Here is a 13544-nt window from a genome sequence, read left to right as displayed (position 1 = left end):
TTTCATCCACCTCATTAGAACTGATTCAAATGTATTCTTTTTAATGGCTGAATAATACTCCATTGTGTATATGTACCACAGCTTTCTTATCCATTCATCTGCTGATGGACATCTAGGTTGCTTCCATGTCCTGGCTATTATAAACAGTGCTGCGATGAACATTGGGGTACTCGTGTCTCTTTCCCTTCTGGTTTTCTCAGTGTGTAAGCCCAGCAGTGGGATTGCTGGATCATAAGGCATGTCTATTTCCAGTTTTTTAAGGAATCTCCACACTGTTCTCCATAGTGGCTGTACTAGTTTGCATTCCCACCAACAGTGTAAGAGGCTTCCCTTATCTCCACACCCTCTCCAGCATTTATTACTTGTAGACTTTTGGATCGCAGCCATTCTGACTGGTGTGAAATGGTACCTCATAGTGGTTTTGATTTGCATTTCTCTGATAATGAGTGATGTTGAGCATCTTTTTATGTGTTTGTTAGCCATCTGTATGTCTTCTTTGGAGAAATGTCTATTTAGTTCTTTGGCCCATTTTTTGATTGGGTCATTTATTTTTCTGGAGTTGAGCTGTAGGAGTTGCTTGTATATTCTTGAGATTAGTTGTTTGTCAGTTGCTTCATTTGCTATTATCTTCTCCCATTCTGAAGGCTGTCTTTTCACCTTGCTAATAGTTTCCTTTGATGTGCAGAAGCTTTTAAGGTTAATTAGGTCCCATTTGTTTATTTTTGCTTTTATTTCCAATATTCTGGGAGGTGGGTCATAGAGGATCCTGCTGTGATGTATGTCAGAGAGTGTTTTGCCTATGTTCTCCTCTAGGAGTTTTATAGTTTCTGGTCTTACATTTAGATCTTTAATCCATTTTGAGTTTATTTTTGTGTATGGTGTTAGAAAGTGTTCTAGTTTCATTCTTTTACAAGTGGTTGACCAGAGTTCCCAGCACCACTTGTTAAAGAGATTGTCTTTAATCCATTGTATATTCTTGCCTCCTTTGTCGAAGATAAGGTGTCCATATGTGCGTGGATTTATCTCTGGGCTTTCTATTTTGTTCCATTGATCTATATTTCTGTCTTTGTGCCAGTACCATACTGTCTTGATAACTGTGGCTTTGTAGTAGAGCCTGAAGTCAGGTAGGTTGATTCCTCCAGTTCCATTCTTCTTTCTCAAGATCGCTTTGGCTATTCGAGGTTTTTTGTTTTTCCATACAAATTGTGAAATTATTTGTTCTAGCTCTGTGAAGAATGCTGTTGGTAGCTTGATAGGGATTGCAAAATGAATCTTTTAAAAAACATCTGAGGTGAAATGTGTTATTTTAACTAAGGGGAAAGGTCCATAGCATCTCATATTTTTAAAGGTGATTATAGGGGGCAAAGAATTTTATTACTCATTGGGTCAGATTATCCACGTGCACTAGAAGATCTTTTGGGATAATGGATGTTTTGGCTATGGGAAATGTAGGCAAGGCAATAATTCCAATGGTTAAGGTTAGGTATGTCTGTTTCTATTGTATGTTCCTTTACTCCCTGGCTGTTTTTATCAGCTTACCCAAATGTGGGCCAGAAAAGGAACAGAAATTGATGAGGCTTATGCTTGGGGCTGGTGCACTGGGACGACCCAGAGGGATGGTATGGGGAGGGAGGAGGGAGGAGAGTACAGGATGGGGAACACATGTATACCTGTGGTGGATTCATTTTGATATTTGGCAAAACTAATACAATTATGTAAAGTTTAAAAATAAAATAAAATTAAAAAAAAATTCAATTGTCAAACATCAAAAGTGGAATTTGATTATTACACATGGCCACCACCCCTACATCACCCCTCTCCCCAGCTGGGATCTCCCAGACACACAGAAATACCAAGTCCTGTTCCTCCTCGCCAGTGGGATAGTGTTCAGGAAGAAATCTTCCATGCTCAGAAATCTTCAGTCTTCAGTGCTCAGTCTTCATCCTGTCCTCATTCTTGTGTCTGGCTAAATATGTACTGGCTGGTCTGGGCCCCAAACAGGAAGGATTCCACCTCCCTCCCTGACGCTTCCCTTCCTCCCCTCCCCATCATCAAAAAACAGATACACACACATCTTTTTACAGCTTGTTGATATTTTAATCATCAACATCTGAGTACCTGGTCTCTACCGAGGTGACCATTGCTGTATGCTTGATCCCTTCACAAACGACTATTCTGCCAGTTCTTTTCCTGGAGGGACAGCAGATTGCTCAAGGTCTCAGACTGAAGGTGGGTCCAGGTGGGTACTTGGAGAATTGTCAGGAGAACTGTTGGAAGAATCCTCTGGGATTTGTTCATCTGCCATTGGCTGATTCTCCTTCTTTTTATTCTGCGGGTGGTGGTAGAAGTCTAGTATCATCGATTTCTTCCCTTTCTTAGTCTTCTCCACATTCTGCTGAAGAGTTGATTTTACCTTCTTCATGAGCTTTCGGTTATCTGGTAAGAAAGCAAAGTCATCCGGAAAGACATTAGTGAAGGAGGATGGGAAGGAGAATTTTGAGAGACAGGGTGTGCATTGAGGAAGGGCTTTGTGTCAGGCAAAAGCAGGGTAAATCTCAGTTGGGGGATAAAGAGGAGGAACATGGGTAGGGTAATCTGACCTTCTCACTGTCCAAGCCATTGGATTGACCAGACATCTCTCCCTTCCTCTAATGCTTGACACTTGTTGCTCCAAATTTATTGGGTCTATTTCAATCTCTGACTCCTCCTCCTTCACTTCCTTTATGACTTCTGCCATGTTGTAGGAATAGTGTCCAACACCAAGGCGCCTGGCCTCTCTATATATACCTTTCCAGGAAAATAAAGGGCCACACCCATCAGCTTTGATTGATCGGCAAGAAAGTCCTCCAGTCAATGGTAGCCCTGAAATGGCCTGACATCCCAAAGCACCACACTTGAAAATCCATGGGGGAGGAGAAGCATACAGAGGAATGGAGGAATCTATGTGCTCTGGTTTGAGAAAGTGTGTGCTTCCTCAATACCCACTAAAGAGCCTTCCCATGTTGATTTTCCAGGATTTCTCATCTTGTCTGGTTCAATTCTTGTGGTGTACATGTTAGGGAGCAAGTGTTCCCTCCAAACCATTAGTCATGGTCACCCCCATCAGTGTTTAATTCTGTTGTCTTCCAGATCTCATCACCTAGTATTTTGTGGTTTTTCAAAAAACTTTTTTGTTTAAGAAGTTTTAGATTTACAGAAGAATTGTAAAGAGTATATTTGTATACCCCACATTCAATTCCCCTTATTAACACTGTACATTAGTATGGAACATTTGCTCAACTTAGTCAACCAACATTGAAACAGTATTATTAACTAAAGTCTGGACTTTATCAGATTTCCTTGCTTTATACCTAATATCCTTTTGCTGTCCTAGTATCCCATCCAGGATACTACTTTAAATTTAGTCATTACAGTTTACACCTTCTTAGGTTCCTCTTTGCTGTGACAAGTTTTTAGATTTCTCATTTCTGAGGTTCTTGACAATTTGGAGTTTTGTGTCTTAATTTTAAAATTGGATCCTGAGATGTTATTTATCTTATAGTGAAAAGTTTTTATAAGTTTCTTCTTCCAGAGAACCCCAAATCAAGTTAGTACTATCATGGCATGGTCCCCATGGCAATGGTTGAATTAATCTCTTGGCTTTGTCACAGAGGTGACATACATGTTTCTCTCTAGAGCCCAGAAGATCCAGATCCTTTGTATTTATAAGGCCTAGGTGGCAGCAGCAGGAGCATTTTGTAAGGTACTAGTGAATCCACCTGCCAATGCAGGAGATGCGGGTTGGATCCCCTGGAGGAGGAAATGACAACCCCCTCCAGTATTCTTGCCTGGGAAATCCCACGGACAGAGGAGGCTGGCTGGCTACAGTTCATGGGTTCACAAAGAGTCAAACATGACTGACCATACACACATGCATGTGCGTGCATGTGCATGCGCGTACACACACACACACACACACACACACACACACACAGTGAGTCATTTACTTTTAGAAGTATGACTTCAGCATCCCACATAGTAACTGTTCTTCCTTCATACGAGTGCTCTTCCTTCATATCGTCTATATTGAACAGACTATAAGTTTTTCTCCTGAGTTCTATATAGAAAGGGGACCAACATATGGTTGAGACACAACCAATGTTCACAAAGTAGGCATCATTTCTTTGAGGTTAGTATCAGCGATGAGTTATTTTGGAATTGATACACATGATTCTACTTGATACTCACAAATCCAGATTGAGATACACAGTTCAGAATTGCTTTATGGAGGGCCCCAATCCAATAATCCTTTCACTATATGCCAACTGACTATAGTCTATACTGATTTGGGTTGGTCAAACGTTTAACAGTCAGTCACACATGTAGCACAAAGAAGCAAGGTCAAAGCACAAGCTAGCCAGATGGCTGTAGCTCAAAGTGCATGTTTACCAGCATACAGCAGAGCCAGTTCAAAAGCCAAAAAAGAGAGAAAAAACACCTGCTGGTAAGGGACAGCATCTCGTCTTCTGCTCTTGGGGCCAGTTGCTGCCATCACACCACAGGGACAGAATGGACCCTTCAACCAAAATTTGGTTTGGATGTTGAGACTGATGACACATATACCCAGAAAGTATGAAAAATTTCATTACTGACATAATAAGATTTTGGGGGGAGAAAAGACAACTCTCAGGCAGGTTCAAGAATGGCTGAAGAAAGCAGAGGAAGGAGACTGGCTTGGTTTCTATGGAAGCAAATGGGGATAAAGCTGGAGAGTTCCACACATATGTCAGGGCTTGGATGGTCTGAACTTCCTTTTGGCCCACAGAAGAGAGTATCAGATATAGGTAAGTAGGGGAAGAGGTGTGGTAGGGCTCTTTTATAGAAAAAATGTTATGTAAATACAAGGTGTTTAGCACAGTTTAGAATTCTCATAACCATTATAACCAAGATTTTCATATTGTTTTTAGTTAAACTGCTTTTCACTAGATAAGTATTTCCCAAATTATAGACCTTTAACTATTATTAAATACAGCTTAGAATTCTCTCAGTTCATCAACAGAGAAACTGTGTAAAAAGAGAAAAGGCTGCTGAATCAGCAAGTCTGATTCTGACCACAGAACAGCACAGAACTGACCACAAAACAGCAGACTTAGTTGTACTATCTCCTGAATTATGAGAGATCGTGTACATTTTTTCCCATCCTGGATGATTACTGTAATGTACAAAGACTGTAATAATAATTATAGGATATAAAACATTTATTGACCACTAGCTCTATGTAGGAAATATGGTAAATATTCATATATGTAGTTAATCCCCATTATAACTCTATCAGATAAATGACAAAATAGCACTTTCTGTCATCTCTGCCAGGACATCTCCATTCCAATTTTAGAAGCAGAAAAGAGCATATAGGAGTGCACATGGAAATGTTTATGTGCCATGGTCAAAAGAAGCATGTATTACTCCTGCTCGCATTTCATTGGAAAAAATGCACATAGCCACAATTACTCCTGCTCGCATTTCTTTAGGAAAAACTCACACAGCCACAACTAATTGCAAAGGAAAACAAGAAATGTAGCCTACCTTGTATAAGTGAAAGTGTTAGTCACTCAGTCATGTCTGAATCTTTGCAACCCCATGGACTGTAGCCTGACTGGTTCCTCTGTTCATGGGATTCTCCAGGAATGAATACTGGAGGGGGTAGCCATTCCCTTCTCCAAGGGATCTTCCCAACCGAGGGATCAAACCTGGGTATCCCATATTGCAAGCAGATTCTTTACCATCTGAGCCATCAAGGAAGCCCAATTTTGTCCATGTGTGTGCTATGCTCAGTCACTTTAGTATTTCCAACTCTTTGCCACCTCATGGACTGTAGCCCACCAGGCTCCTCTGTCCATAAGATTCTCCAGGCAAGAATACTGGAGTGGGTAGCCATGCCCTTCTCCAGGGGATCTTCTCGACCCAGGAATTGAAACCATGGCTCCTGTATCTCTGCATGGCGGGCAGATTTTTTACCCACTGAGCCACCAGCGAGGGTTCCTAAAAGTCATGTTCCCATTTTATGAGTGAGCCTAGTGGCTCAGATGGTAAAGAATCTCCCTACAATGTGAGACACCCAGGCTCAATCCCTGGGTTGGGAAGATCCCTTGAAGAAGGGAACGACTACCAACTCCAGTTTTCTTGGAGCTTCCCTGGTGGCCAGGGAAATACTAGGGTGGGAAAGTGAATAGAGAGATGAAGGTTTATGAAGGTAAGTGATACTAATGATAAATTAGTGAGGAATGAGGAAATGAGAATTGAGAAGTATGGCTGATAGTGAAAAGTAGTAGAGTTCACAGTCTGAAGTTCAAAACTGATGAATATTTAGAGGTGTGTGTGTGTGTGTGTGCGTGCATGCATGTGAGAGAGGTATTAATATTTTTCAGGAAGAATAATCAGTTGTAGGCCAAAAACTGTATGTTTTAACATCAAGATTTCCAAGTTGTTATAATTTTTTAGTTTATTAATGTCTAGAGCATGAGCATTAAAGTGAGTGGCTCACTGTGCAAAAATACCAGAATTTATCTGTTTCTCTGTTGATGAGCATTTGAGATGTTTCAAGTGTGGTCTATAATAAATTATGTTTATTTGAAAAAAAAGAACAATAGAAGAAAACTATCATTAGAATTGAGGGCATGAATGATTTATAAAGCCAAAAATGCTGGATGAATATCCACATAGATGACAGATGTTGACATTGCCAAAATGGTGGCAGTACTAAAAGTGGACAAGAAGAAAGTGACTCAGGAAAGTGTCTAATGAAAAATGCTAAAAAAAAAAAAATAAGATGGGACAGCACATGATAGTATTTAATAGCAAGAACTACAAATGACCTGTGAATTTTGAAAGATAAAGCAGTAAAAGTGGTTTGAAAGTGACAATGAGGAGCAGCCATCTAGTTCACCTCAACTCCTTGGGGTATGTGAGGAAAACAAATTTTCACTTAAGAGGACTGCAGAGGAAGTGATTTCCTCAAGCCATAGTCATATTCCAGTTATAAAACAGAGATTAATGGAAGATTGAGAGAAGGACTTGGAGCTAATGGGGAGTTTCTTAATGACAGACTGAATTTCAGAGGGCAGGAAAGAAGGACTTCTGAAGAAAGGGAGAGTTGGGTCCAATTTTGTCAAGTGTAGAACAGTATATGAATAAGGGTCTAGGTAGTGATGGATAATCTGCAGGGTGGTGACTTGTGATAAGACAAGATAGACCTTGTATTTGCATGGAAGATTGGGAGGTGAGTAAAGCCCTCCAGACGGAGATTGTTTAATCTGAGATTGTTTTATCTAAACTGACTTAGAACCAAGAAGAATCCAGAAACATCAATTGAAACATGTTTCCTCTAAATATCATGTATCCTGCATGATGATCCAAGCTTTCAAAGACAATCTAGTAAGGACATCTAAGATGGTAGATTTGAAAGGAGAGAAGTGTGTTTGCTCAAGAGGGTGAGTGTGTATGAAAAATATCAATAGCAAATTCTAACATCAGAGGATTGCTACTAGACACATATGGAGTTGTGCACTATTCTTGGACAACCCAAGATGCCCACACACATGTGGCCCAGATGTTGGCACCAACACTTACTGGTCACCTGTAAAGCCAAAGCTGAGGAAGCAAAGAGGCCAAGGGGAAGTGGTTTTATCTCAGTGCAGAAATGCATTTACTTAGGCTTCCTAAATGTCAGGTGGAAAAAAATGGCAGAAAAGGAAAGTAAGCTTTTTTCCCCCCTAACATCTCTCCTCAGGAAGAAGTACTTAGAGTTATATTTACTACATAAATTCACCTGCTAAAACTCCAGGGAGCTCATCAGTGGGCAGATGTTCCCACCTCAGTCTGGTTACCAGCAAACATTTAATCAAAATCATGGCTGCATCTGGCTCACATTAAAAGGTTTCTCTCTGTCATTGTCTTTTAAAAGAACAATTCCCCATGCTTATATATTGAGACTCAGAACATCAATTCAATGTACTTCAGGAGCTTTGTGGCTACACCTTCCTGCTGGGACTTAGCACAGTCCCTGGAGAATCAATTTGAGGAGTATTGCCAAAGTGTTTTCCTTCTCAGTGTTTATCCACTGGAATGTCTAGGAGTGAAGCATAGACAGAGCAATGCAATCCTGAGATTCAATTTCTTTCATCAAATACATACAGCGTATATGAGCATCAAGGCAAGAGGGTAAAGAACTTTAATTGAAATTCCAATAAAGTTCTAAGTGCAAATACTGGAACCATCCCATGTTACACTGTGAGTTAGACTAGGTACTTAACCACTATGAGCCTGTTTTCTGATCACAAAAAAAAAGAAGCATGATATCTCATATGGATTTTGTAAAGATCAAATTACATAATTCATGTAAAAATATAGCACAACAACCTACAGAATGGAAGAAAATATTTTCAAGTCATGTATCTGATAAGGGATTTGTATTCAGAATATATAAAGAACCCTTACACATCAACAATAAGAAGATGAATAGCCCAGTTTTCTAAATCTTTTTTGGCAGAAGATCTAAAATGGACTTTTCTCCAAGGAAAATATATAAATGCTCAACAAGCACATTAGATATACTTGACATCATTATTCATCAGGAAAATACAAATCAAAACCACATAAAGGTACCATTTCATACCTGCTAGGATAGCCAGAACCAAAAATTCAGATAATCATAGTGTTGGTGAGGATTTAGAGAAACCAGAAACCTCATATACTGTTAGTGAGAATGTACAATGGTATAGCTGCTTTGGAACAATTCAGCAATTTCTCAAACAGTGAAGCAGTGTTACTATATGACACAACAATCCCACTTGTAGGTATATTCCCAAGAGAAATGAAAGCACATATCCACACAAAAACTTGTACATGAATGTTCATAGCAGCAATATTCATAATACCCAAAGATGTAAACAACCTAAATGTCCATCAACTGATGAATTGATAAACAAAGAATGGCACATCCATACAAGGGAATATTATTCAGTCATCAAAAAGAATGAAGTATTGTTATAAGCTACAACTGGGATGAACCTTGAAAACATATGCTAAATGAAATGTCAGTCACAAAAGACCACAAGTTATGTTATTCTATTCATGTGAAATGCTCAGAACAGGCATATCTATAGAGGCAAAATAGATCAGTAATTGCTTAAGGCTGAGGCAGAAGTTATTGGAAGCATAGGGGAATAAAGGCTACAAGATACAAGGGTTTCTTTCTGAGGTGTTGAAAATGTTCTAAAATAGTCCGTGGTGATAGTTGTATGTATCTATGAATATACTAAAAATATTGAACTATACACTTTAAAAGTGTGAATTACATATAATGTGAATTATGCCTCAATAAAGTTGTTTAAAAAGCCTCTGTGGTAGGTAGAAAAAAAAATAGTACAGCACATTACCTAGAACATAGTAAATGCTTATTATTATTCCATAATGATTTACTACATTTTTCTGAAAAATTAGGTTCAAAATCAATCTATGCCAAATAACTAAATTACTAGGAATGAATTGAATTAGACCCATAAATCTTAATGATTGAGAGAATGATCTTTGGAGCTAGAAAACCATAGGTATATCATCACTAATATATGATCCTGAACATATTAACTTCTCAGTGTCCTCATCTGTAAGATTCTAGTAATAATAGCATCAGCTTAATTTACTATAAATATTGTTAGGAGTAAATGAAATAAGGTATGTGCTTAGGACAACTGATAGTGATTAGAACATAATAGATCTCAGCAAAAATTAGATTTTCTTCTTTTGTGCCAATTTTCCACATGTTCTAATCACCTCAAAAAGTCTCTTCAATGTTTATATGCTAACAACTTTTATTTTGAATGTCAAACTTTTCCTGAAAGATGCTTCCAATAATGGTTCACTACTTGAATAGTGTCAGCTGCCAAAATGTCAATTACTCCAAAAGGCTACATTCTTAATCTCATTGTCCTCTACTGATAACTTGATGAATACAAGTCACTGATGCTGGTTGAGTTAGAGGTATTCTTCATTTTAATCAGTCACTGGTGCATCTTTGCCATTTTCTTGGTTATCAGTAAGAAAACCATTCACTGAAAAGTCAATGGAATAATAAATGTGATTCAATGAATATGGCTGCCAATATTAGAAATGCAAACTACTATCAGCTGATTCAAGATTGTGCTAATTGAAGTCTTCCACATGCAAGGGTTTTTTGTTTCTGTTTTTGTTTTATATTTACTCTAAATCAGTGACTTGAAATAACTAAAGAAAAAATAAAACAAGATGTTAAAAACATGTCAAGATGGGCTTTGAAATCAATACACAGTTGCTCTTAGTACAAGGAAAGGAAGATGATACCACCACAAAATTCCTACTGCAAGAAATCATGTTCTTTGCTCCAGGGATTAAAGAGAAGAGCACTTCTGTCAAAACCAAGTGTCATCCAACCAGACGTTTGATTTTTTTTCAAGTTTATGAAATCTGCAAATTTCATTCTATAAACTAGAATCACATTTGTTTAATTTAAAGATAACCATATGTATTTTCATAACCAAGCTTAAATTATACTACATTGGAATAAAATACATTTTTATACCTTATGACTTCATTCAGAAATTCAGCATAGGAACTGGCTATAAAAGTCTCAGATTTCATAAATAGATTCCAAAATTTTGCTTTGGCTCTGGAATTTTAAGTGTTTTAAACTAACTTAACAGAAACATTAGCAAAAGAAAAACATACATTATAGGCTATTTCAGGAAAATCTGTGTCCTACAGCAAGTCTCTAGACAGGGAATGGCACATATCAAGTTCATTGTCTTTTTGCCAATGTGTGGGCAAGGATGTGACAGGCCAGTGTGAAAATTTAAATCCTTAGAAGATATGTCATGATGCTGCTTCTGAGAACAAGATGACCTGAAGGTCATAGATATTGTTCTTGAGAGGAAAATCTCTTCAAAGTTTGTTGTTTAGTCACTCAGTCATGTCCAACTCTTCATGACCCCATGGACTGCAACACACCAGGCTTACCTGGCCTTCACTATCTTCCAGAGTTTTCTCAAATTCATGTCCATTGAGTCCATTATGCCATCCAACCATCTCATCCTCTGTTGTCCCCTTCTCCTCCTGCCTTTAATCTTTCCCAGTATCAGGGTCTTTTCCATGAACTGACTCTTCACATCAGCTTCAGCATCAGTCCTTCCAATGAATATTCAGGGTTGATTTCCTTTAGGATTGACTGATTTTATCTTTTAGCTGTCCAAGGGACTCTCAAGAGTCTTCTCCAACACCACAATTCAAAACCATCAATTTGTTGGCCCTTAGCCTTCTTTATTGTCCAACTCTCATATCCACACATGACTACTGGAAAAACCATAGCTTTGACTATACAGACCTTTGTCAGCAAAGTGATTTCTCTGCTTTTTAATACACTGTCTAGGTTTATCTAGTTTCAGCCTCAGCATCAGTCCTTCCAATGAACACCCAGGACTGGTCTCCTTCAGAATGGACTGGTTGGATGTCCTTGCAGTCCAAGGGACTCTCAAGAGTCTTCTCCAACACCACAGTTCAAAAGCATCAATTCTTCGGTGCTCAGCTTTCTTCACAGTCTAACTCTCACATCCATACATGACCACAGGAAAAACCATAGCCTTGACTAGACAGACCTCTGTTGGCAAAGTAACGTCTCTGCTTTTCAATATGCTATTTAGGTTGGTCATAACTTTCCTTCCAAGGAGTAAGCGTCTTTTAATTTCATGGCTGCAGTCACCAGCTGCAGTGATTTTGGGGCCCCCAAAAATAAAGTCTGACACTGTTTCCACTGTTTCCCCATCTATTTCCCATGAAGGGATGGGACCAGATCCCATGATCTTCATTTTCTGAATGTTGAGCTTTAAGCCAACTTTTTCACTCTCCACTTTCACTTTCATCAAGAGGCTTTTTAATTCCTCTTCACTTTCTGCCATAAGGGTGGTGTCATCTGCATATCTGAGGTTATTAATATTTCTCCCAGCAATCTTGATTCCAGCTTGTGCTTCTTCCAGTCCAGCGTTTCTCATGATGTACTCTGCATATAAGTTAAATAAGCAGGGTGACAATATACAGCCTTGACGTACTCCTTTTCCTATTTGGAACCAGTCTGTTGTTCCATGTCCAGCTCTAACTGTTGCTTCCTGACCTGGATACAAATTTCTCAAGAGGCAGGTCAGGTGGTTTGGTATTCCCATCTCTTTCAGAATTTTTCACAGTTTATTGTGATCCACACAGTCAAAGGCTTTGGCATAGTCAATAAAGCAGAAATAGATATTTTTCTGGAACTCTTCCTTTAGTAGTCTTATTTCCACCCATTTTCCCATCCCCAGATGTAATTCACTGGGCCATGCTCATAGCCTCAGATTTACTCTGCTCCCTCCTTGGCTTTGTCTTTTTTGAGATGCCTCTGTCTGTTTTCTTGCTGGGCCATGCCAATGGCACTGACTATGTAGATACCTCTGTTCCAGAGTCCTCAGGTTTATGTCATCCTGCCTTACCACCATGACCTTATCTTGAATACTTTCTTCATGTTAACAGGTCATTAGAGCTTTCACCATGTGCCAGACACTGTTGTATGCACTTCACATGCATTACCTTAACTGAGCCAGCAATCTTTTTTTTTTCCCCCACACTTTTATTTATTTTCAAGAAGTTTAAATTCTCGAAGGGTACAGCATCACACAAATTCTGTGTCCAATGGCCTTAGCAGGAAGGTTGCTTCGGAATTTGGCATGAACCATGCCACTGTTTCCATGAGCTCGAGTTACCTTTCCCCAGATTACTCTGGTTTTGTTAGGTTTTCCACCAGGAGTTACTGTGTTGTACTTTGCTTTGTACACATAAGCACATCTCTTGCCTAAATAGAGTTCAGTTTCATCTCGAGCATATACACCTTCAATTTTCAGGAGAGCAGTGTGTTCCCTTTGGTTCCGTAGACCCCGCTTACAGCCAGCAAAAATGGCCTTGGGCCACAGCCTTCCAGACATATTTGTCGTTTTAGAAGTCCCGTTCCCAGCAGGCCTTCACAGGGTCCAAGATGGCTGAAAGAGCTGAGCCAGCAATCTTAAGAGTAGATTTTCTTAGTAGCTCCATTTTGCCAATAAGGAAACTGAAGATCACAAAATATATAGGTTTATATAATATAAGATATATGGTATTTGCCAAAGGACCCAAAAAGTAGCAGAATTGGTATTTATAGCTATAATTTATGATTCAAAATGTTAGGTAATACTGTCTCATTCATTTTTTATCCTTTGCTAAATTATAGATGAAAAACATAGCATCAACTTGCATTTCTCAATTTCTACTGCAGCAGAAACAGAATGCTCCAGGAAATATGGGCTATAAGATATATTGCACATGTTTTCTTTGATTTATTCTTTATAACAATAAAACCAAAATCATAATATTAGAATTTAACATTAGGAGAAATAAAGGAGATATTGCTGGACAATGTGGGCAATCTTGATAAACTGGTAGCATGGCCTTTCTTGCTCCCCAGTGGCACTGTTGAA

At 38.8% G+C, this 13544-nt stretch overlaps 1 protein-coding gene across 1 annotated transcript; it reads right to left on the bottom strand.

Annotated features, from left to right (window-relative positions):
• Positions 1 to 12643: 12643 nt before the first annotated feature.
• Positions 12644 to 13080, bottom strand: LOC129638847 (60S ribosomal protein L35a-like). Its single transcript, XM_055563551.1, has one exon. The coding sequence runs from the start codon at positions 13014 to 13016 to the stop codon at positions 12684 to 12686; it is 333 nt and encodes a 110-aa protein (XP_055419526.1). The 5' UTR covers positions 13017 to 13080; the 3' UTR covers positions 12644 to 12683.
• Between the last annotated feature and the right edge of the window lie 464 nt (positions 13081 to 13544).

The sequence above is a fragment of the Bubalus kerabau genome, chromosome X (genome assembly GCF_029407905.1).
Source record: "Bubalus kerabau isolate K-KA32 ecotype Philippines breed swamp buffalo chromosome X, PCC_UOA_SB_1v2, whole genome shotgun sequence".
Lineage (NCBI taxonomy): Eukaryota > Metazoa > Chordata > Mammalia > Artiodactyla > Bovidae > Bubalus > Bubalus kerabau.
Note: the sequence above shows the minus strand (reverse complement) of the source record. Positions and strands in the feature narration are given on the sequence as shown.